This window comes from Zingiber officinale, chromosome 2A, assembly GCF_018446385.1.
Source record: "Zingiber officinale cultivar Zhangliang chromosome 2A, Zo_v1.1, whole genome shotgun sequence".
In the NCBI taxonomy this organism is placed as follows: Eukaryota; Viridiplantae; Streptophyta; class Magnoliopsida; order Zingiberales; family Zingiberaceae; genus Zingiber; species Zingiber officinale.
The window spans coordinates 62,624,741-62,649,275 of record NC_055988.1 but is presented as its reverse complement, the minus strand read 5'-3'; the positions used below and the strand labels follow the sequence as shown (position 1 = coordinate 62,649,275).

General features: G+C 34.7%; 1 protein-coding gene across 1 annotated transcript; it reads right to left on the bottom strand.

The window, feature by feature from the left end:
* Nucleotides 1-1,345: 1,345 nt before the first annotated feature.
* On the bottom strand, nucleotides 1,346-23,370 carry LOC122041144 (cytosolic enolase 3-like). The gene is made up of 13 exons (XM_042600740.1): nucleotides 23,050-23,370; nucleotides 22,794-22,948; nucleotides 21,738-21,908; nucleotides 21,231-21,306; nucleotides 21,037-21,153; nucleotides 8,607-8,687; nucleotides 8,188-8,264; nucleotides 7,735-7,838; nucleotides 7,321-7,419; nucleotides 7,151-7,236; nucleotides 6,998-7,084; nucleotides 6,100-6,297; nucleotides 1,346-1,828 (listed from the first exon to the last, which is right to left on the bottom strand). Exons 1-13 carry the CDS (start codon nucleotides 23,152-23,154, stop codon nucleotides 1,760-1,762), a joined length of 1,425 nt encoding a protein of 474 aa, XP_042456674.1. The 5' UTR covers nucleotides 23,155-23,370; the 3' UTR covers nucleotides 1,346-1,759.
* Nucleotides 23,371-24,535: the final 1,165 nt, after the last annotated feature.

Sequence of the window (24,535 nt, the reverse complement as noted above, 5' to 3'; positions counted from 1 at the left end):
AATAATAGAAAAAAATATTACAAAGGATATCACGGTGACCGAAAATCAATTTAGATTCATGCTTAAAAGATCGACAATAGAAGTTATACATTTTATTAGACAATTAATTGAAAAATATCAAGAGCAAAAATAAGGTATGCACATAGTATTCATTAACTTAGAAAAAACTTATAATAGAGTTCTAAGAGAAATTATATGAAGAAATCTAGAAATGAGAGATATTAGCGGAATATATATTGAACTAATTAAGAATATGTACGAGTATATAACGACTAGAGTAAATACTTCAGACGGAGTAACTGAAATATTTCCAATAAAGATAGAATTACATATCAGCTCTAAGTTCCTATCTTTTTACACTAATTATGAACGAACTCACTGCAAGCAGTCAAAAGATAGTAACATGGTATATATTATTTACAGATGATATTATTTTGGTAGATAAAACACGTGAAAGAGTAAATGCTAAACTAGAATTTTGATGAAAAATACTAAAAAAAACATTTTTAACTTAATAGAATAAAGACAGAATATATAGAATTTAAATTTAACAATATGAGATAATTATTAAGATAGGAGATGACGATTATCCGGAATCGAAAGCTTTAGATATTTAAGATCATTTTTACAAAATGATAGAGGGATTAAGAGAGATATCTTACATAAAATACAAATAGAATGATTGAAATGAAGGAGAGCATCGAATATTTTACATGATCATAAAATACCTCTATATCTAAAGGAAAATTTTACAAAATCATAATAAGACTTGTTATGTTATATGAAGCTGAATGTTCGATTATAACTTGAGCACATGAGTAGAAGATGAAGTTACAAAAATAAAGATGTTAAGGTAGCTATGTAAATATACCAGAATGAATAAAATAAGAAATGAAATCATTAAAGAGAAAATCAAAATTACATATATTAAGAAAAAACTTCGAAAGACACGTTTAAAATGGTTCGAACATATACTTAGACAGTTAATAAATGTTCCACTTAAACGATGTAAAATTATGACAACATACATATCAAACGAGAAAGACTAAAAGAGACTTGATTAACAATAAAAAAATAAAATAAAATTTATTTTAGATGATATAATAGAAAATAAAGTTCAACGACGTAAAAAGATATATATACCCGACCCATCTAATAGGATAACACTTAATTGTTATAAATCCGAAAATAAATCCCTCCTTCCTCTCAAAGACTCCTAGCATATTTTATCAAGTAAAAATATATTCAAATATTAGGAATATAGATCTATTGATGCTTGACAAATATTTCTATAAGATATTAGTATCCGGCATTTATGAACATGAACTTGGCAATTATCCAGGCAAGCATCTAAACAGAATACAAAATTGAAGATTGAAGAAAGGGCAACAGCAATATGTAAATATCAAAACTAATGACAATCATAAACAAAACACAAGAAGACGCATTGTGTCTCGTGAATGAGTTGAAACTTTTTTACAATCATTTTCTTTCTCAGTTTGAGTGTACTGTTGCGCTGTAAACAAACCTTGGAAGGGGCCATGGAAACACAGGCTGTTCAATATGACTTCCGTGCATTTTGAAGAAGAGCATCGAGTACATCCTGTCAAACATTCGGTTTACTCGTCGAACATTTGGAAATGTTGAATTTTCCATCACTTCCAAGCTTGAAAAACACTGACCCGGGACAATAAAGAAAACTTCATCTCTCCCTACAATAGGATTCGAGCTGCAAAAATTTATCCCAGAGAACTTGCAATCATGGAAATTTCCAGTTTTCTCCAGCATAGCTAGCCTGGTTTCCAAGCTCTTCCTCGATTCTAAGAATCTGTGTTGATAAATAAAATTGTCAAGATAAAAATTTTAGGTAAGATGTAACATGTCAAATACTTAAGTTGCACAGCTATTTGTCATGATAGTTCGGGTTTAAGATTTACCCTTATTAGGGTAAAACCTTAGATTTAATTAATTATTGAGCATACAAAGTAGGTTCAAGAAATGGTGAGTTCACCTCTAAAGCCACAGGCCAGTTAGGTATCATTTGAAAGACCAAAGTCACAAAACAAAAAGTTTGGTCTCGAGTGTGTGTATACAAAACAACTATTTTTTCAAGTTGAGTAGGTTAGATTTAAAGGTCGAGTATGATAGGTTGGAGTTTTACCCATTCAAATCAAACTATTTCCTAGGCCAACACCCACCACCTTAAACATGCTCCAGCACCAAATTGGTCCCCAAGAGGTTCAAAGGTCACTTCTAGTCATTGAGATCCAAGGTTGAAGGATGATACCCTTTCTAAGAAGATTGATGATAAACTCTCTTCATCATGCTTTCTTGACAGAGGTCTTAGGTTGTCACACTTATGAAGGGATCTCTCGAGGTATCAATGGAAAAGAAGTGATTTGGGGCAAACAATGATCACAAAAGATTTTAGAAGCACATATATTTTTAGCACTCACTCTTTATCATTACATATATAAATGATTCAAAATATTTATCAAGTTAATAATGATTATCAAGTTCACTCTTTTTAACCCTCACTCTTTAAGTTACATATATAAATCATACCTCTGCCAATATGTCTTGTTAATAATGATTCAACAACAGCCAAACCTTATTCCACTAGATGAGGTCGGCTATATGGATTTTTTTACGTCATTGAGCTCTATCTCCTACTATATCATCATCTATACTTAAATAAATTTTATCTTATTTTATTGTTATTAATCAAGTCATTTTTGGTCTTCCTCTTCCTCGTTTGATATGTATTTGTTATAATTTCACATCGCCTAACTGGAACATTTATTGGTCATCTAAGTATATGACCGTACCATCTTAAACGTGTTTCTCGGAGTTTTCCTTAATAGATACAACTCTGACTTTCTCTCTAATACTCTCATTTCTTATTCTGTCCATTCTCGTATGTCCACATATCCCCTTAACATCTTCATTTCTGCAACTCTCATCTTTTGCTCATATGCTCGAGTCTCCAACATTCAGCTCCATATAACACAGCGGGTTTAACTTCGATTTTGTATAATTTTCCTTAAGTTTTAGAGGTACTTTACAATCATATAAAATACCTGACGCTCTCCGCCATTTCAACCATCTTGCATGTATTTTATGTAAGACATCTCTCTCAATCCCTCTATCATTTTGTAAAAATGATCCTAAATATCTAAAACTCTCGGTTCTACGCAACTCGTCATCTTCTTATTGGTGCAGAATGCACCAAATGATCGAACCTAAATTTTGATAATAATAAAAGGTTCAAAATTAATGATGATTGTAGTTCTAATAAGTTTGACTGAGTGTGCAGAAAGTCCTAAGTGAGTTTAGGTAAAATAAAAGTCCTGATGAATACAAGGCAGGTGGAAAACCCTAGTTGCGGCTAAGCAAGGAAGTGCTAATCCGAGGGACTAGGCAAAAGTCTCAGCATGTCGAGGACATCGGGCGAAAAATCCTACGGGTCGAGGATAGTAGGTGAAAGTCCTGGAGGTCAAGAACACCAGGCGAAAGTCTGGATGAGTCGGGGATCGGACGTCCAGCGGAAAATCATGAAGTATCAAATGCTGAGCAAAAAAGTTCAGTTATCGATTTGGCATTAGGTAAACTTTCCTGAGAGGAGTAGGTGAGAATGTATTCCCCGTAGAGGAAACAGTAGGCGTCGATTCGACCTAGGATTTCACGAAAATCCAAAAGTCAGAAATGGATAGTCCGGAGAATGTCAAATATTTTATTTCCATATTATTGTTTATTGTGCTAACCTTATGATATAGGAAATCATATGGCTGGAAAAAGGGGCTCCAGGTGCCCGATGGTCCGAGCGCCTAGAGTTAGTCTAGGCACCCGGGAAGGGTCCAAATGGGCGACTAGCAGGAGCTGAGGTGGCGCACACTGATTGGCCAACATAGGTCATAGTCTAAGCGCTCGGACGGGTCCGAGCGCTCGGAGATGGATAAAGTTCGTTGGATAGAGTTTCACTGGGGTCTCGCCATGTCAACCTTGTGGGGGCACCCGAGACAAGTCCAAGAGCCCAGACAGGGGTATAAAAGGAGGATTCGATTAGCACCTCAAGAGGAACAACTCATACAACTTTCACACTTGCGAGCTGCTTTACAATGCCAAAAGGCTTCTCCGACGACTACACTCAAGTTTCTTCATTAAGTTGTCATTATATTGTTTTATTTTCATAGAAGTTAAATAATATAATCAATGTAATCCTTCAAGCTTACAGCAAATTACCCAACGAAGACGATCAACGATCACGAGCCTTGGAGTAGGAGTCGTTACAGACTCCGAATCAAGTAAAACCAACCAGTGTCAAGTTTTATTTTATTCCACTGAAAACATGAAAAAGCCACGAGCGTTATTCAACCCCCCCCCCCCCTCTAGCACTTTTCGATCCTACACTTCTATCTTAACAATTGTCTCATTATATTTAATATTGTTAAACTTAAATTCCATATATTCTGTCTTTATTCTACTAAACCTAAAACATTTCTCTTCTAGTATTTCCTACCAAGATTCTAGTTTAGCATCTACTCCTTCACATATTTCATACCAATTAATAATGATTCAAAATACCGAAAATTTTTAATTTCAAGAATTTCTTGTCAAGATTTATCATGACTATCATCTGGCTGCTTCTCTTGTTTCTCAAGTTATATTATATATTTAATTAGTTTTCTTTAATGTAAATCCCTTACAAAACATTTGGGTTACAAAATCGAATAGACAAAGAATGATATATGCTATTCTTATAAAATTAAAAAAAAAAACAAGTTGGGTGCACCCTCTCTATCCAATTGACACAGCCTATTTACCCATTCAATCCAATTAACCCACCTAATCTACTCACTCAATCCTACAAGCCAATCTAACTCAAACAGTCTACCCACTTAGTTCAACCTGTCCAACAGGTCAACTGACCCAATTAAATCATTTAGAGCAACAGACTTACGAATTTGCCAAGTGCAATTAGCTTGACCAATCCAACTTGCTTTTCTAGCCCACCCACCCTGTTCATCCATCCTGATTGGCCCATTTAGCCAATTGTCTATCTGACCTGATCGATGCCATGTAACTCGATCAGCTCAGTTGACACATTCGGACCCAGAAGCACCCAACCCCTTGCCTTATGTGACCTATAAACAAATGTATATACAAATATTTGAAGGGTGGTTGAATACTAATATGAATTCTTGAAGAAATGAAATAGATAAGGAATATGTATTTGGAGAATAGGGCAAGGAATAACAATTCCGTGAATAGAGCAAGGAATAGCTATTACTTATGAATAACAAATTAGAATTCCATGGGAATTGACATTCCAAGTTCATTTTTATAATCAAACATAAGAATACTCATTCCTTAGAATTTATACAAAATAAAATAGTTTCTCTGTGAATCAGATGCAGCATTAGTTTCCAAAGTTTCTTAATCAAATACATAGATTTTCAAATTTATTATATTGCACTCACATCATTTAGCTTAATATAGTCTACAAATAGCACAGGAAAAGAAGGCTGATCTTAAATATGATTGACAAGTTCATTGGGAATTTGATGTAAAATGATAGTAACATAGAACTATTCTGGTATAGTTTTATAAAAGAGGATACAAATTGTAAAAGTATCACAACTATTATCTTTACAGGCTTAAACTATTAACCTAAATGTTTAGCCCAAGTTAATAATAGCACATCGATGCAAATGAAGAATATATTTCTCAAAAGTTACACCTTAAAATAGTTTATTTTAGTAAATCTTTTTCTTTAGGAGACTGCTATGCTATTTAAGGTAGTGTTTTGATTTAGCATTTGACCTTTTAGAAACGTACGGTTTTATTCTACAATTTGATGGAATCCTTTTTAAATATAGGATTTCTTCTGCTACAACATTTTAGTTTGTTCCTTCAAGACTTTTTTAGGTAACGGATTATTGAACAAAAAAATTGCAATAAATCATGTTTTTGTTTATATGGTTAAATACAGTATTTCTATTGTAGCTTAATCATATTTACCATGGCAAAGTCAATCAATATAACAAATTATTTCAGCTATCCATATGTAGGTGATATTATACATTAAGAATATCTAACCTGATTATACTTTGCAAGTTGTTCAGCCCGACAAGGTGCACCAGCTTTCAACTGACCTGTGCCAAGTCCAACTACCAGATCAGCAATAAATGAATCTTCAGTCTCTCCAGATCTATGAGACACAATGACTCCCCAGTGAGCGTCTTGTGCTTGCTTCACAACCTCTATAGCCTCTGTGACTGTACCAACCTGATTTACCTGTATTGTAATCCAGATCCAGAAATCAGCCCCCAAGATTCAAGAAGCCACAACTTACCATTTAGAATCTTTAGATATCTGCCCTGTTTTAGGGAGGAAAGATTAAAAAGTGAGTTTACGTGGAGAAAAAAAAGAGGGAGCAAAGAAAAGCAGGAAGATCAAAACACATCTGTTTATTTCCAAACCAATTTTCAAAAATGATAGAAAAATTAATAAAAATGGATTCTGCTCCAAATGATGTATTTGACCATCTTTCTCCTATTTTACTTTCTCAATTTTATTTTTAAATTTTAAAGTTTGAATAATTATTTTCTATCTATTTCAGGGTCTCTATCTTCTCAATCATGAAGGAAAGTCGTGGCACAATGATAAATTTATTGCTATGTGACCTAGAGGTCACGGAGTCATGGAAACATCCTCTTGCATACATTAGACCCTTCCCTGGACCTGCATCGACGGGAGCTTTGTGCACCGCCCTTTTTTATCTTCTCAATAATCCTCCCAAGTAAATAACTTCCTCGAAACCTCTAATTTTTCAATCTTCCCATCTGAAATATAAACTCCCTTTTTTCTAACATCCCAAGAAACGAATGCCTATATATTCATATCAGTGTGAACTCATTCAATACCAGAATAGAGTTACTAAGGGATAACAACTGTTCATTGTTTCATTGCCTGGAGCATGTACACAATTGATTACCTTGAGAAGAAGAGCATTATAAGTATACTCATTTATTGCCCGCTCAATACGTTTTGGATTCGAGACCAATAAGTCATCCCCAACTACCTGCAAAAGATTCTTTCAAAAACTTTCCATCTACAAGTCTAAGATAACTCAGGATAAAGAATATACCTGGCATAAACCTAGGGCAGAAAACAACTTTGTATGTTCCCAGTCATCCTTATCAAAGGGCTGCTCAATAGAAACAATTGGATATTCTAGCAGATACATGAATTATTAATTGATATAATCATTATACTTCCAAATGGAATAAATAAAATAAAGAAAAATCAAGTGACTACCTGTACAGAGTTTAGTGTATAACTCAAGCATGTCCTCTCCTGTTTTGAAATTTTGTGCAGACTTGGTTGATATCTTGAAGTCTAAATCATACTTCTTTCCTGATGAGACCAAAGAAATTAAAGTAACATTGATTCTTAAACAATGATGCATCTGGTATCTACTCATAAATCACAATCTAAACAGAGGATAAGACCAAAGGAATGGTTCCAAGAAAAAGATGATTCAAATAATAACCCCCATGATCAGATACCTGAATTCCAAGAGGTCCGGTGCAGAATAGGTAAAAAGATAAATCAGACACAAGTTGACATTTTAAAAAACCAAAACTAGTACCGTGAAAAATTAACTTGACATGACATTTGATGAGAACCATGGAAAATCTTATGAAAAGATAAAGCTTGCGTTGCATTTACCAATGCAAAAATCAGTAGCACCGACATCAATTGCCATTTTAATCCTGCCATTATATCCAGCTCGATCAATTGCCTCCTTAGTAAGATCCAAGCATTCAGTGATACTGATGAACAAAAATAAGAAAAGGTTAGTTGATCAATATAAATTGCAAAAGAGATAATTGGGGGAGAAAAATCTAGCCACAAAATTGAATGGCATATTAAAACACAGATCAGCATGTACTGCTGGCATAACATAATCGTAAGCACCAGAACATCTTGACTGGGACATCATAGCTTTACCACGCCAAGAAGGAATATATCTTTTGAGTTTGTGACATGAGATAACTGTATTTGAGTCAATTATCAAACTAAAAGTTTCTTAAAATAAATAGCAATGACTTTACACTTTGCCATAATTGAAATAGATAGTTATATTTTACGTTTAATGCAGTGAATAATAGCATAACTTACCTTGAGATATTCAGTGCAAATCCACCATCATCACCTACATTACATGCGACTGAAGCATATTTCTCTTGAATAATAGTCTGCAATCCAGTCAAAGAATGGAATGAGGACAATAATCATAGAATATGCTAAAACAAGCACACTGAAGTTAAAGGAAATTCTTCTAAGTGGAAAAAATGAATTGGGAACTGTAAGAAAATTCTAGAGCTGTATTTCCATAATAATTTGAAATTACCATAGACTGAGAAGATTACTGAGTATCTGATTTTTGCAATATATAAAATTAGAAACAACAGAAAACTATATCATAAGACTACATAGTTTGTGCTTAAACAACTTCAAAAGACTATATTTGGGAGATTATTTTTACTAAAATCGTGTTTTGCAGATAAATAACAGAGCTTATGGCTTGGGGTGGGCACCTTTAAGTGATGATATGTCTCCGAGCACATCTGCATTGCTTCCTGAAAGCTACTTGCACCAATGGGAAGAATCATAATTTCCTACAATTATAGTAGTAGTTAGCTACAACCTTCACAAGTTTCTTACTGAATTGTTAATTGAATAAAATCCAATGTTTGGAAAGAGGAAAATTGGAGGACAAAAAGAAAATACTCCAGAGTACAGATATATTTCTAAAAAAGAAACTCAACCAAAATTTCAAACTGAATGCATAATCACTGAAACAAAAATATGGGCCAACGTGTATTTGAGAAGATGCTATCACTATCTACTTCACATTAAAAATAAGATTTAACCAAAAATATTGATCATACCTTGCAGCATTTCTAGAGATTCTATGAGCAACCAGTGCAAATAAATTTTCAAAGCAACATTAACTTGAGTCGAGAATAAGGACTAAGAAATTACTTGATTTTTCTTGAACCCATTGCTTTCTAAGGTGATGAAACTTATTTCATAATGAATTTAAAATCTAAGATGAGGTTGTAGATCTCAGAAGCAGCTTTTCTAATCAATTTCCAGCTAAACATATGGATATTAACTTGATTTTCAAATTTTTCTATGACTCATGAATTTGAAAATTTTGAGGTAGTTTTCATCATGCAGCATCAGAAACCAACATTTTCCCATAGAGAACAAACTCACAAAAAGAAAATAATATTAAACTGAAGATCAACACAGGGATTAAAGTCTCTTTTAGATGCTCCAACATTGATGCATTCTCCTGAAAACTAAGAAGAAATAACTCATCCCCAAATGAGTTGGTAAATGGATAAATAACATCCTAAAGTACCTTATTCTCCTAAACCAAGATTAAATGAAACTATCACATGTAGATCTCCAACAGCCAATGAAAAGAAGAATCCTTGTACCAACTCCATTCTGATTTGCAGTTTTTGTTGCCGAAGGATTTGTACCAAATTCTAATCCCAACCCTACAATAGTCCAAAAGTGTTTTTGTTTGCAATGACATATGGACCAGGTCCAAGTAATTCATGTATTTGATCCAATAATGGGCTCACCACTAAATAATTTCCTACAAAAGGAAATTAATGAGGAATAGGGCTTAGGGTTCTTGGGATATTTTGACAAGGATAGCAGCAAGTGCCTTTCTGCTCTGCTTCGTGGCCAGGTTGTGTGGACAGGCAAGTTAGGTGTTGTCGGAGGATGCCTGACAGGTGATGGTGAGAAGGAGAAAGCGCTTGGGTCGCTGTTGCAAGTGATCATGAGCATGGAGATTGATCTGGCAGCAATTTTCCAAGATTTGAGAGGAGAAGAGGGTTCTGCTGTACTACAGAGAGGTTCTGGCACAAGGGGCATAGGAGGCAAGCGCAGACAGATCTATTCACTGCAAGAAAGTGGCATTGATAAGCAAAGGGGTTCAGGTGTGGTTCCACACAGGAGTTTCTACTGCTTGGAGAATCAGCAGTGGAAAAACAAATGTGATCCAATGGAGAAGTATCAAGCAAATTTCACAATTGCTGGAAACAAAGTTGATTGCTGGATGAGATCGACAGATGCAGCAGAGGGGTCTTTTAACCTGCAAAGAGGAAACTCTTAGATTGGTTTAGTAGGTGGAGAGCACCACCACGAGGGAATGAATCTGAAGATCATGCAGGGTCTAGTTAGGGAATGGAGTGCTATGGAGATGAGATGGGTAGTGAGAGGGGCAAGTGCTTTGATGGAAGACAAGCTGATGCAAAGGCATTAGGCTGAAGACAGAAGGATGATGAAGACAGGCAAGTTACCTGTCGGGATGGCAGGGGAGGATTATAAAGGTTTCTATAGGAAAACAAGGTGGTTTGAGGCAGTCTAAGAATTGGAATTAATTTAGAAAATTCTTCTAAGATTTGTATACAACAACAACCAAATCTTATCCTAGTAGGTGGGATCGGCTTCTTCTAAGATTTTTATATAGTTTACAAATTCTAGAAGTTTTAAAAATTTTAATGATGTTAAATTTCTTAGAGATAAATTAGACCTCTCAAAAGTTGATTACAATTTTAGAGATATAAAGGCATTTTTTAGACGGCTTATGGTGCATTTGGCTCATAGGAATACCAATTTTATTTCGTATGAATTCTCATAGAATAACTATTCTTATCTTTGATAGCAAAAAATGGCCATAGAATCCTTATCCCTATGGAATTATGGATTACTTATTTCAAATTCATAAAAAATATTTGTTCATTTCCTAGTCTAGGAATAACTCCTCCGTATCTATTTTCATACTCCATATAACACATTTGATTGATTCAATCAAGCTAACTAAGTTGGTTAGGCAAGTTGATCCATATGATCGTCAACCCAAACGAGTTGATTTAGTCTAATGAGATGGTCAAGCCAGAGGATTCAAGCAAGACAATGAGTAGGCTATCTGAGCAGGCCAAACAGGCGAATTGGCCAAAGCAGGTAAGCAGAGCAAGTTGATCAAGTTAATCATAAGAACAACTAAAATAGATTTTGTAAGTAAGATATGTCAAAAAAAAAAAAAAAAAAAAGGATTTATGTGGCAATATTTATATCCTTTTGAATCAATTAAAGGAATAGTTATTGCTCAAGTCCTCCTTATCTATTTATTCCCTAGGAATAAGTTATTCTTATCGTTTCTATTCCACAAACTAAACACGCTATTAATCTAATTTGAGTGTATTAAAGGGGTTAATATCCTTGTATTGAATTATCTTTAAGTTTAATAATATTTCTCCTTTTCATGAGTCAAGAGTCTGAGTTTTGGACAACACAATTAGTTTGTGCTGCATAAATTAGTATCAAAGCCAAATTCTTGATTTGGTTTTCGTACTATTCTAGGTATCATTCGAGTTTAGTTTATTCAAGTGCAAGACCACCCTGATCTCACTAATCCAACTTTTTTCCCATCCCAAATAGAAGTTGGATCAAATCACCTTCATCCACCATGCCAAGTTTCTCCTACTCCCAATTGCCACAAGACACTCCTCACCACCACTCTTCTTTATTGCCCTTGCACACAACCATATGTCTCCATCCAACTTCCCAACCTCACGACAAACATCACCAAGTGATGTGATTTGCACTATCTCCGCCACCCACAAGGTACGATCTATTCTTAATGAGAACCTATAGCATCACACTTGTCATTTGTTCCATGATTTAAAATTTCAACCCGTGCAAAGGTCTCGGTTCCAGACTGAAACGATACGGTTTTGGTATCGTATCGTGTCGTCCCGATATAGTTTCAATATTTTTTTATTTATATATAGTAATTATTTAATGGATCCATTATTGAATATTTGTCATAGTTTTAACGCTGGCTGGCAACCTAATGCAACCCTCCTCCTTTATCTGGACTTGGGACCGGCCATGACTAGTCGTCATGGGCGGAGTTATTTATATATAGTAATTATTAGATAAATATGTTTATTGTATATAATTTAAAAATAAGTTGTATATTGATTTTATATAAATTGTTTGAACAACTTAATATGGTTAGAAAAAATAATTAACTATAGTTTTCTTTAAAGACGTAATAATTACTCGAATTAAAATTGATACATCATAATTACATAAATTAATTGTTTATTCATTTAATTAATTATTAGTTTAAATTTTATACACTTAAAATGATAAAAAAAATCAAAATATCAATTAAACAATAAAAAATATTAAATAATAATAAAAATTATGAGAATATAAATATAATTTATTAGAATTTTTTAAATTATTTTAGAATTTTTAAATAAATTTAAAATAGTAAAAAAGATTTTTTTATAATATCAATCAATAATTTTTAAATTTCTAATTTTTTTAATTTTAAATATATTTTATAGGGATAATTTAATTAGGATTTATAAAAACCTATTCAAAATATCACACTCTAATTGGGAATTGTTTAATTAATTAAGTCTTTTTTTTTGTTGCAACAGTGATCCCGCGAGTCTCGCAAGCGCTACACGCGCGACATTTCCGCCGACGGCGGAGGCATCGCGCAACGCTTCCGGCGCGGGCGGAGGCGTCACGCGACACTTGCGGTGCCTGCGGAGGCGTCACATGAAGCATCCGCCACCGCCAGAAGCATCCTGCGATGCTTCCGGCGACACGGAGGCATCGATCACAAGTAGATGACTAAGGCAAAATTTGTTCGCCTGCGGAGGCGTCACATGAAGCATCCGCCACCGCCAGAAGCATCCTGCGATGCTTCCGGCGACACGGAGGCATCGATCACAAGTAGATGACTAAGGCAAAATTTGTTCGCCTGCTATTCCGATTTCGCTTCCTCACCAAAACGATAAATTCCAACCGATTTCAAGCGGCACGGCTCATCACTTCAAACCCTGATTTGTTCACTTAAAACCATGTGCGTCACCTAGTGTCCTTCACAACCCCGCAATCCTTCTACGATAATCAACGAGCACATTACAAATACAGCTAAATAGCAAATCCAGCCTTGCATTAGGGCTATAAACGAATCGAGCCGGCTCACGAACTTTTCAAACCGGCTCGAAAACTATTTGGTTCGAATTCAAAATTTTCAAACCCAAGCCGAACTCGAACATGTTCGAACTATTTTTTAAGCCGAACTCGACCCCAAATTATTTTGTTCGAAAGTTGGCAAGCCGCTCGCAAGCTTTTATTTATTTATTTATTTATTTATTTATTTATTTATTTATTTATTATTATTATTATTATTATTATTATTATTATTATTATTTTTTTTTTTTTTTTTATTATTATTATACACTCATCTTCTGTGACTAAACTCTAAACCCTAATGTGAGCCCTGCTTTGTGCCTTTGCCATTTCATTTCTCATTTTACCTTCAGACTTCGGATTCTACGGTTCTACCCTCATCTTCAGACGCCACTAGTCATCTCCTTCCACTAATCAGTGCTGATTTTTGTAGATTGAAGCTTCAATCGAACAATATAAATGGAAGTACTACGATTTTGCTCCCTTTTATCTTTTAGAATTCAAAAGTTTCTTATTTTCATTTTTGTTATTGAAAAAATGCTCTCATCTGTGTCCAGAAAAAATATTATCGTGCTTTCTTGGCATGATCTTCCCATAGGTAATTAACTTTACTCTCTATCATTGTGTGAATAGTACTTGAATTTGACCTTTTTTCTTTCTTATTTTCTAATAGGATCTGAATCACCAACTTATTGCAATTGTATAAGAAAAGTGACCTTATTTTTGTCTTTTTTTGTCACTCATTAGCGTTAATTTAGAAGAAGTTTTCGTGCATCAGTTGAGTAAGTGGATTCAAAGTTGTCCTCAAGTATGTTTAGATTATTAAATTTGTGAGTTATTTCAAACTTTGTGCATATATATTCTCTGATTCGAAAATCAGCCGTTGATAATTCTTCTGTGCAAGATTTACTGTTCTCAAGTTGTAGACAAAAAGTCAAGTTTGTTCTAAAAACATGTGTGCTGAGTGCTTTTTTACTTTGTATATTTATTTGCTGCCTCCCACTAATTCAATCCATTTTTTTAGATGTGGATGGTCCGCAACTCCACATGTTCTTAGATTCCCTTGCTTTTATTTCTTTTTTTAAAATTTTTCTGTTGTTTATTGTTTCATTTTCTCTACTTTCTATGGTTTATTTTAAACTCCCACCATTACAGACTTGTACCCAGGCTCAATATCACAGCAATAATCATCCACAAAACTTGATTAGTATGGCAACTTCTCTTTCAATGAAAAATTCAACAAGTCCAACATTAGGTTCTGATGAGGTTGTCGAACAAGTAATTGATGACGGTGGTAATACAAACTTGCATGTGGAGAATGATGATAATCCTTTTCATAAACCCAAGAGACAAAAGAAGTTTAGAGTATGGCCAGAAATGACAAATTGTTGATTCAAATGGTGATTCCAAGTATGAGTGCAAACGCTGTTATTTGCTTTTGGCAAAAATAAAAACAGGGACCACAACACACTTGAAGCATCATTTTCTCATTGTGGTAAATCTTTGGAAGCTAAGAAGAAGCATGAAGACAAACTAAGATGACAACAACTTAGTTTTGGGCCTCTAGGTGTAGATCCTACAAGCAGGGCTATCTCAAGCTTCCTTGAGGCCCTAGATAAAAAAATTAAAAAACAAAGTTCTTTAATATAGTTTCAAATTTTCCTTAACATTTTTCATTTAGATTTGGGACCGAAAATGAGAAGTTTAAAAAAATAAATTTTTATATAAAATTTAGTTTTCTGACTGGTATTTTGATAATAATTTTATTTTTTATTAATAAAATTGTTCAATTATTTGTCAGAATGTAAATAAGACTTTATTAATTTTAATTTTGAAAATTTTTATTTTTGCTAAAGCATTTTACTTTATATTTTATGGATAAAAAAATCTCTAATTCATATTATTATCGAGGAAGAAAAAGAAAGAGCGAGGAAGAAATATTATTGGCAAGGGAAGAGAAGGGCGTTCTCTGAGAATATCATTGGCGAGAAAGGAGAAACATACAGAATCGCTGATGAGAAAAGAAAAGGGCACAATGCACTGATGAGAGAACGATTAGGATTTTTAAGAAATATTGAGAAAAAAAGAGTTTATTAGGTTTTATAAAAATAGTGTTGCTAATTGCAAAATAAAATGGGAATCAAAGTAATAATAATAATAAATAAATAAATATGACAACAACTTAGTTTTGGGCCTCTAGGTGTAGATCCTACAAGCAGGGCTATCTCAAGCTTCCTTGAGGCCCTAGATAAAAAAATTAAAAAACAAAGTTCTTTAATATAGTTTCAAATTTTCCTTAACATTTTTCATTTAGATTTGGGACCGAAAATGAGAAGTTTAAAAAAATATATTTTTTTAAAAAATAAATATTTTTTAAAAAAAATAAATTTTTATATAAAATTTAGTTTTCTGACTGGTATTTTGATAATAATTTTATTTTTTATTAATAAAATTGTTCAATTATTTGTCAGAATGTAAATAAGACTATTAATTTTAATTTTGAAAATTTTTATTTTTGCTAAAGCATTTTACTTTATATTTTATGGATAAAAAAATCTCTAATTCATATTATTATCGAGGAAGAAAAAGAAAGAGCGAGGAAGAAATATTATTGGCAAGGGAAGAGAAGGGCGTTCTCTGAGAATATCATCGGCGAGAAAGGAGAAACATACAGAATCGCTGATGAGAAAAGAAAAGGGCACAATGCACTGATGAGAGAACGATTAGGATTTTTAAGAAATATTGAGAAAAAAAAAGTTTATTAGGTTTTATAAAAATAGTGTTGCTAATTGCAAAATAAAATGGGAATCAGAGTAATAATAATAATAAATAAATAAATATGTCAATTAAAAAATGAATTATATTTAAGGCAAAATAGAATCTCATATAAAATTATGGTAGGAAATTAATGAGGAAATAAAGATAAGTGGAAGGTATAAATAGGAAGTGGAATCGATAATGAATTAATTGATAAGGTGTCATTAATGAATTAGCAAGATATTTATAATTAATTAATATTAATGATGTCAATTTAATTTTTTCAATGTCTTCAATTAAGTAATCAATGGGCCCCAATAGAATTGAGGCTCTGAGCATAAGCCTTAATGGCCTATGCCTTGAGCTGGGTCTGCCTACAAGTTTTCCACCATTTCACGATGGAAAATTTTGTATGGAGCAAATGAAAGAGGCTACTACTACATGGATTTTGATGCATGACCACCCATTTTCAATAGTGGAAGAGGAAGGATTCGGTATTCTATAGACGTGGAAAGCCTGAATAGACTAGTATATCACGAGCAATTGCAAGAAAGAATTGCTTTATGATATATGAGTAAGAGAGAAAAAAGATTGGCTAGTTTGTTGAAAACAACAAGAAATATCAGCCTAACTACTGCTTTGTGGAAGTCAAAGAACCAAAAAATTCAATATATGGTGGTCACTGCCCATTGGATTGATTCAAATTGGAAATTAAATAAATGCGTTCTCAGGTTTTTTAATATTCCTCCTCCTCGGGATGGCCCTCAAATATCTAATGTTGTTCTAGCAAGAGACTGGAGAATTGAGAATAAGGTATATACAGTTTCAGTTGATAATGCCAGTGTCAATGATGTTGCAATAAGAAATTTGTTGAATGAACTTTCAAGGATAAAGAATAATATTGTTTGTGGAGGAAAATTGTTTCATGTTAGAAGTTGTGCACACATCTTGAATCTCATAGCTCAAGATGGCTTAACTGAAATCAAGGATATTGTTGATATTGTTCAGAAAAGTGTTGATTTTATAACGCGAACGGATGCTAGGCTCCTCAAGTTTGCTGAGATTATGGAGTATTTAAATTTATCTGAAAAAAAATTGATTGATGATTGTAAAACAAGGTGGAATTCCACATACGAGATGCTCAAAGTTGCATTATCTTTCAAAGAAGTTTTTCCAAGATTCAAGGACTAAGAACTAAGTTATGTTGATTGTCCTCCAGAGGAACAATGGGAAAAATTGCAAAAGGTATTTTCTATCTTAAAGGTGTTTTATGGAGCGACAAAGGTAATTTCTAAAACTGAATATCCTACCTCCAATTTGTTATTGAATGAGGTTTATGGAGTGAAGATGATCTTAGATAAAAAAATCTCATGATGAAGAAGAGTTTACTCAAAAAATGAAAAATAAGTTTGGCAAATATGAGGGGAATGCAATTTACTGATGTGTATAGGTTGTGTTTGGATCCAAGGTGTAAAATGCGAGTACTTGAATTTGTTTTTCCAAAACTTTATTCTATTGCAGAGGCACAAGAGAATATCACAAATGTTCAAAAAAAAATTGTCCACAATTTACAAAGAATATGTAGATGCTGCCATTGAAAACATTTAAGAATCAAGAAGTTGTTCGGAATCTCAAGGTAGCAATCAGTTTAGCCGAAGTGCTGAAGACAGTACCACTTCATCTTCAGGATGGTTTAAGTTTTCTTCTTATTTAAGAGAAACTGAAATGGTACAGCCAGAAAAATCTGAGTTGGATATTTATTTGGAGGAAGGATGTCATTGGTATGATCCAGATGAAGAATTTGATGCTTTGAGTTGGTGGAAGTTGAATACATATAAATTTCGAATACTATCTACTTTAGCAAAAGATGTTTTAGCCATACCTATCACCACAGTTGCTTCAGAAGCTACCTTTAGAGCAGGAAGTCATGTTATTGATAAGTATCATGCTTCTTTAACTCCCACTACTGTGGAAATGCTGATGCGAGGAGTTTGGTGCCGAAAACGATATGGAGTGACAAAGAAAGCAAAGGTAAGAAAAATTAAGTACATTTGATTTTATATTGTTAAATAATTTATTTATTTCTATTGATTGCAGGCTGAAAAACAACATTTGATGATTGAGTCAACATATTTATTTATTAAAGTTAACATCATGATTTTGTTTTTTAGTATTTATTGTTCATTTTAATCATAGAAAACTTGCATTTATTTTATTCAAATACAGGATTGGAAGACTTAAAGAAAAGATTTTTAGAAGGTAAACAATTATATTAAGCATTCTTGTACATGTATTAATTTTAGAAATGCAAATACTCATACATTTATAATTTCAATATTATGTATGATAACTGTTTTTAACAGAAAATTATTTACTTTATTTGATTGCAGGAGTTTGATGCTGGAGTCTAACTAAGAAGAGTTGGATCAAGTGATTTTGTAATTTGTTGATTTTGTGGGATGAATAACTTATTGTTCATGTTAATGGGTGTGATATTTATTGTTTAAGTTGTTTTTTTATGGACTTAATCATTTAAATTCAGTTTTATTGTTAATTGGATGTAGCATTTAGAATGATATAATTATATTTATATTTATATAAAATTGTGTATTTCAAGCAAAACCGATCCTTTTCATTTTCAAGCCATAATCCATCAGTGGCTCAAAGAAGCTTGAGCTTGAGCTCGAAAGTTTCGAATCGAGCTCAAACTCGAGCTTTCTATCGAATCGAACTCGAGCCGTAAAAATAACAGTTCGAGCTTTGAATCGAGCTTTGAATATCTCTATTCAAATTCGAGCTCGAACTTTAATACTAAAATTTTTTAAAAGTTCGGTTTGATTCGATTCGTTTACAGCCCTACCCTGCACGGTTGTGGCTGCTTCGCTTGTGCACTACTGTAATAGGAAGCATTACAACTAGCTTTTGCAACCACTACTGCCTTCTAGCTTTACTTGATCATGCAACCAATGGTGGATGCATCTGATCACAACCAATAAAAGACCATGTTTGGGCCCTATTCATGCTACCACACAATCCGCCACTTGACACCAGCAAGATATGTGTATCTCTATGAGCAAACTGAGATCAAGTTCCATGATTGTTTTTCACAACATCACATCAACCTCACAAACAACTTAGTCATATGAAAACGTCCAATTGGTCCATCAGTTGTGTTGCCTTCCTATCCTCACACAGACAACAAGAATAGGTCCCAATCATATCATGTAATTAACCAGGCTTCTTTGATGATCTCAGCTTTCTTTGTTCACAAGGAAGGCTAACATTCCTCTTAATCATTCTTGAGCCTCATTTTAAGAAAAGAGAGGGAGAGAGAAAATGACAAAGACATGAAAAGAAAATTCCCAATATTACTGATTAATATAGCATGAGGTGGTTCCATTCCTTTGGAATCTTGTACAAGATCAAGATTCCATCCCCATTCAATTGTAACTAGTAGCTTACAAGATTGAAATGATCTCGTACAAAACATCTAAAATTTACAAGAGTGAGAATTTCTATCCATTCATCTAGACTCAGACTTTGTGTCAACTTCAACATCTATAAGGCTTGCGTTATTAAAAGCACACTTTCTATTTTTTAGAAAAAAAAAGTATTTAATTGGCAATTAAAGTTCCTACATTTAATTTCTCACAATTTTTCATATTATCATGCATCCCTCAAAATTATAAAAATACCTCCATGCATTAATCATCATGTATCATTAAAGTCATTACCTCATATACTCATAAAATCCCTTCATGCATTAAATTATAAAATCCTTCATGCATTAAAAAATATGTTGATACACCTCATAGACTTAGAAAACAATGTAAAGTATACCTACACACTCACCATCCCTAGAAATTCCTGTTTTACACAAGTATTTATGTTTATTCTTCTAGAGAAAAACTTGATTCTAACGTACGTTTACTAAATTTACCAACTTATCTAACAGTAGTTTATTTTTTTAAATTGGAGAGTATGCTAACTTATTAGAAGATATTCAAGCTCAACAAACTTTTCATGAGGCAGACACTAATAATTGGAAATGACTATTGAACATTCGCCTAGAATTAAGTTGTCCTTGATGAAAGAGAATGATATAGTCCACAAATTAATTAGTGATCAATTTAGAAATTTCTACTAAATTTTATAATTTACAAATTTTATTTTGAATTTTTAAAGGTTTGTTATATATCCTAGAAATAGATTAGACTTTTTAAAAGTTGGTTATAATTTTTGAATAAAATAAGCATTTTTAACTACTTGGTCTTATTTCGAGTCCATAAAAAGGATTAGGATCCTATGTATCGAGTTATCTTCAATTCCATAATATTTTTCCTTTTTGTGAGTCAAGAGTTCGAGTTTTCAACGAGGAGATTAGTTCATACTACATCAAGGTATTCAAACTGAGTGGATGCAAACTGTAGTGGATAAAGGAAATACATTGAATCAAGAACAAATCAAGGGTTAGGCTTTATAACCAATTGATGCAACAACCATGAACTAACAATATCCTGCAGAAAACAAACTCATAAAGAGAAAATATCCCAACATTGACCTATTCTCCTAAACACTAGATAAGATTCCTAATTCCTTTGTAAATAGATAAGTAACTTTCGAAAATAACTTATTCTCCTAAAACAAGTCATAAATACCTAGTTTGCAATGCCTTAATCAAAAAAAAATCTTACAACACATAAAAACTATGATTTTCTAAACTATAACCTTCATATATAAATTTTCTCAATTTACACCACTTCATATTGCTGGAAAAAAAGAATTTTTCAAAAATGTGTAGCTATGCAGATATGATTATTACATTTTTGCATATTATTGATGGTATTGGATTAGTAGAAACCTTGTCTGTTATCACACTTGGTTTCTTAGAAAAGTGATGTGTGCATAATTCTAGGACTAGAAATAGAATCACAAGAAACTTCCATGCATTTTGAACCTTATAGCAGTAAATATGTGAACTAGCAAGAAATTTATCAAAAATCTAACATAATAATGTATACACCCTCATAAGAAACCAAACTTCATGCACTACTAATACATGGAAAAATTATATGGATAGCTTCTTGATGGTGTTAATAGCTATACATTCACACATTTAAGTGCCTAACAGAAAAAAAAAAATCATAATTTGAGGATGCTAATCAGGACAGGTACAGGTCAAACCTGAACAGCCAAATCATTGCATGCATGTTTTCCACCAGAAATCACTGTAACTGCTGGAACAGGAAGCACTAGATTGTTTTTACCAGAAAGATCAGCAATATGTTTGTACAACGGAACCTGTGAAAACGAGGAGATACTGAATAAACTTAAGATTTATAAAAGAAAATAGAATAAACAAATTGACTATATCATACCTCTTTTTCAGCAGCACCAGCCTTGCAAGCAGCAATTGACACAGCTAACATGGCATTGGCTCCAAGCTCAGCCTGCAAAAGAAAGCCTTCAAAAATCTTCTGCCACTATCACATCATTCAACAGTTACACAGATGAGAGAAGCATGATGCAGAGTAATCTCTCCAAAATGAAATTCAGAAGGAAGGAACAATGGTTAATGTTATACCATGTTTACTTGATATGATTTGTTCTCTGAAAAATTAGGGATAACTGAGTTATTGATGCACAATCATGAACTAGCAAATGGATTTTGCAGGAAAGACCATTATTCCGCAAATGATAGAAAGAAATTAAGTATTTTAATTAAGAAATAGTCAGATATGGTGAGCAGATTGCCAACAACTGCAAAAACTGACAAATAGAGAAATTTCAACAGGACTTTTGAGAAACAAAAGCAAAGATAGTCAACAGCAATATAGCTTTATTATAAGGGAGAACATTTACCTTATTCTCAGTTTTGTCCAAGTCTATCAGTTTTGTCCAAGTCTATCATGGCTTGATCTATCTGGGATTGAAGCAAAGGATCCATTCCGTTCAATGCTTCTGAAATCTTCTCATTAATTACATTGACTGCTTTTAAAACACCCTTTCCAAGATACTTCCCTTTGTCACCATCACGTAATTTGACTGCCTCGTATCTGATTAAACCAGCAAAGACAGCATGATATTGGGCATTTAGACTTCAAGAAATTTAAAAAAAAAACATGGATCTTGTCAACCTCTGACCACTTTTGACTACAAAACTACCTTCAAACGATACATTCACAATTTCAACACTAATGATTCAGCACTTATAGTTTGCAGGAGAGGCACCTTTAGTTTCAGACTGTGAATACCCAACAACAAAAGCTAAGGTAGTAAAGATACTGAGACTCAACAAACCAGTAGGTTTCACAGCATAGTTAATATTGGCAGAGAACAAATTGAATATCTCCAGCAAAAAAGGAAAAACAATTATAAAAGAAACAATTTTTAAGGATAAGGAAGCTACCCTCCAATATATTAAATAAGAAATACTCAAAGTCATAAAATGAGTAGAAAAGGAGCCCTATGCAAGAGCTGCACTGCTAAAACTAAGAAAGTGATATCAAGAGTAAAACTATTCAAACCTTCAAGGAACTGGCTGTTAATATTCCAAAACTAGCATCATCCTCTGATATCAGAACATGAATCAAGCCCAAGAATATGATTCTAATGTGATTTGACAGGAAACATCTTGTATTGATAAAATCAGCAAAATTCTTACATATTTAGAGTGAAAGACATTTTTTGAAATCATGTTCTGATCATTTATAGGATGTTTCTTCCAATAAACTGTCTTGAGCATGAACTATCAAATCCCATTCTGAACAAAAGTAGGCACTATTACTCGCTACTGAATAGACAAATAATAATTTCAAAGAGAAAATCTATACATAACACGGTTGGGATCCCTTATAGGGTCGAGGCAGTAATAACCCAATCAGATAACTTTTGTGACACTACTACATCACAAAAGAAGAGTATACAATTGAATCACATACATTCCAGTGGTGGCGCTGCTTGGAACAGATGCACGATACATGCCCTTGTTGGTGTAGAGATCGACTTCCACAGTGGGGATCCCTCGGCTATCCAAGATCTGCCGTGCTTTGATCTTGGTGATGACAGGAGGGACAGCCTTCCGCATGTGATTGGACTGCCAAAGGAAAGACAACAGTGATGATCAGAGAGGCAACAGAAAATCCAACAGAGAATAACAAATGGAAAGCGGTAGCGCAGATGGGAGGGAACTCGCACAATGAAGAGGACAGGATCCGAGGCCTTGGCCCGGACGGCAGCGTTGACGGCATCCTCGATCTTTCGGGAGAGCATGTGTTTGTCGAGGTACTCCTGCACCGACATATTTTCCTTCTTTCTTCACCTCGTCCGGCGTCCTCGTCGTCTCCGACAACGCTCGCCTTGGATCCCAGGGCTAAGGATCTTGCGATGGCCGATTGAGGTGATACGTCTCGGTGGATAGTCGCCGCTGCAAGCCCAGAAGTACGAGGCGAGACGGAGAGGGTTGAGCGGAGGATGGCCCTGCGACGGTTTAGCCTGTTGTAAGGTGCTGCGAACGATGCCATCGGTAAACAAGTTCGAACGGATCGAAGATGGACCTGTGGTTTCGGGTTTGAATCCGATATGTAAACTTTGTTGAATACTTTCTTCCAATTTCAATTGTACTGGTGGAAAAGACCCGCATCCATTTGTCACATATTTAAGACCCGATCCTATAAAAAAGAGGTATATAAGGACATCCACGGTGGGAAGCTCTTTCGGAGCTCCCACTACATATGGCAGTACGGAAGAAGCTACCTCCCATACCTCCCTCCCATAGTGGGAGGTAGCTTATTCCCCATTTGGCAAGGAGCGGCTCCAAGCCGTTTGATCCTGTTCGTACGTTGAGTCGATGAAAACTAGGGACGTGACGCTCTCTGTTGTCTTCGGGTGATCTCCGTAGTGACGTAGGCCTCCGATGAACCTGCAACAATGCCGGGCCGGGAAGGGGTTCCCGGTGACGACCCTCCGACGCTCAAGTTAGGCGATGGTGAGAAGAAACAGAGACAGAATAGAGAGACTGTGGCTACAGTAGATGAGGAGAAAAATCCTACCTCCACCGAAGTCGGGAGGTCCTTATATAAGACCCTGTAGAGGCGCGTGCATGCTTCCCGAGGTGTGCACGCTCCTCAAAGCATACCTCAGAATGGCTGCGTCAGAAAAGCGTGTCTGACGTCATACCGCAACTGTCCGAGCATATCTCTGCCACGGCAGCGGAAACTTCCCCCGTACGATCCTCGGTACGGCTCGGGCGCCAACCATGCTATTTGTCAGCGGCTGGTATCTCGAGAATGATATCACTAGTTGCCCCTTTTGTCCTCTTCTAAGCCTTTTGTCTCTAATTGGGTCGGACGGGTTGGTCGCTCGGCCTCCAGGGCGCTCAGGTATACATGCACCTCGGACCGGGCAAGGAGGCCTCTCGGTCACATACTCGGACGGGGTACAAGCCAATTGTTCTGCAGTTTGGCCGAACAGATTGGCCACTCGGCATAGCAGTTCCTTTATAAGGGAGCTTGTGAGCGTCGAAAGCTCGATCCGAGGTCGAGCTGTCTTCGTGCCGGCACGGGATATACTCCGGCCGGTCGGCCAGGTGACTTCCTCCCCCCTCAGCCGGAGCTTTGACTCTCCCATGTCGTTGACCCCTTCCTATGTGGGCCCCCGATCCTTACCACCGAATCACGTGCCT

What these genes read in the sequence shown, in the direction of transcription:
- LOC122041144 (XM_042600740.1), bottom strand. Translation starts at nt 23,154, where the DNA reads ATGTCGGTGCAGGAGTACCTCGACAAACACATGCTCTCCCGAAAGATC. An exon ending in ATACACTAAACTCTGTACAG is followed by an intron (nt 7,237 to 7,320) that starts GTAGTCACTTGA and finishes TGTATCTGCTAG; the next exon opens with AATATCCAATTGTTTCTATT. An exon ending in AACTTGCAAAGTATAATCAG is followed by an intron (nt 1,829 to 6,099) that starts GTTAGATATTCT and finishes TTATCAACACAG; the next exon opens with ATTCTTAGAATCGAGGAAGA.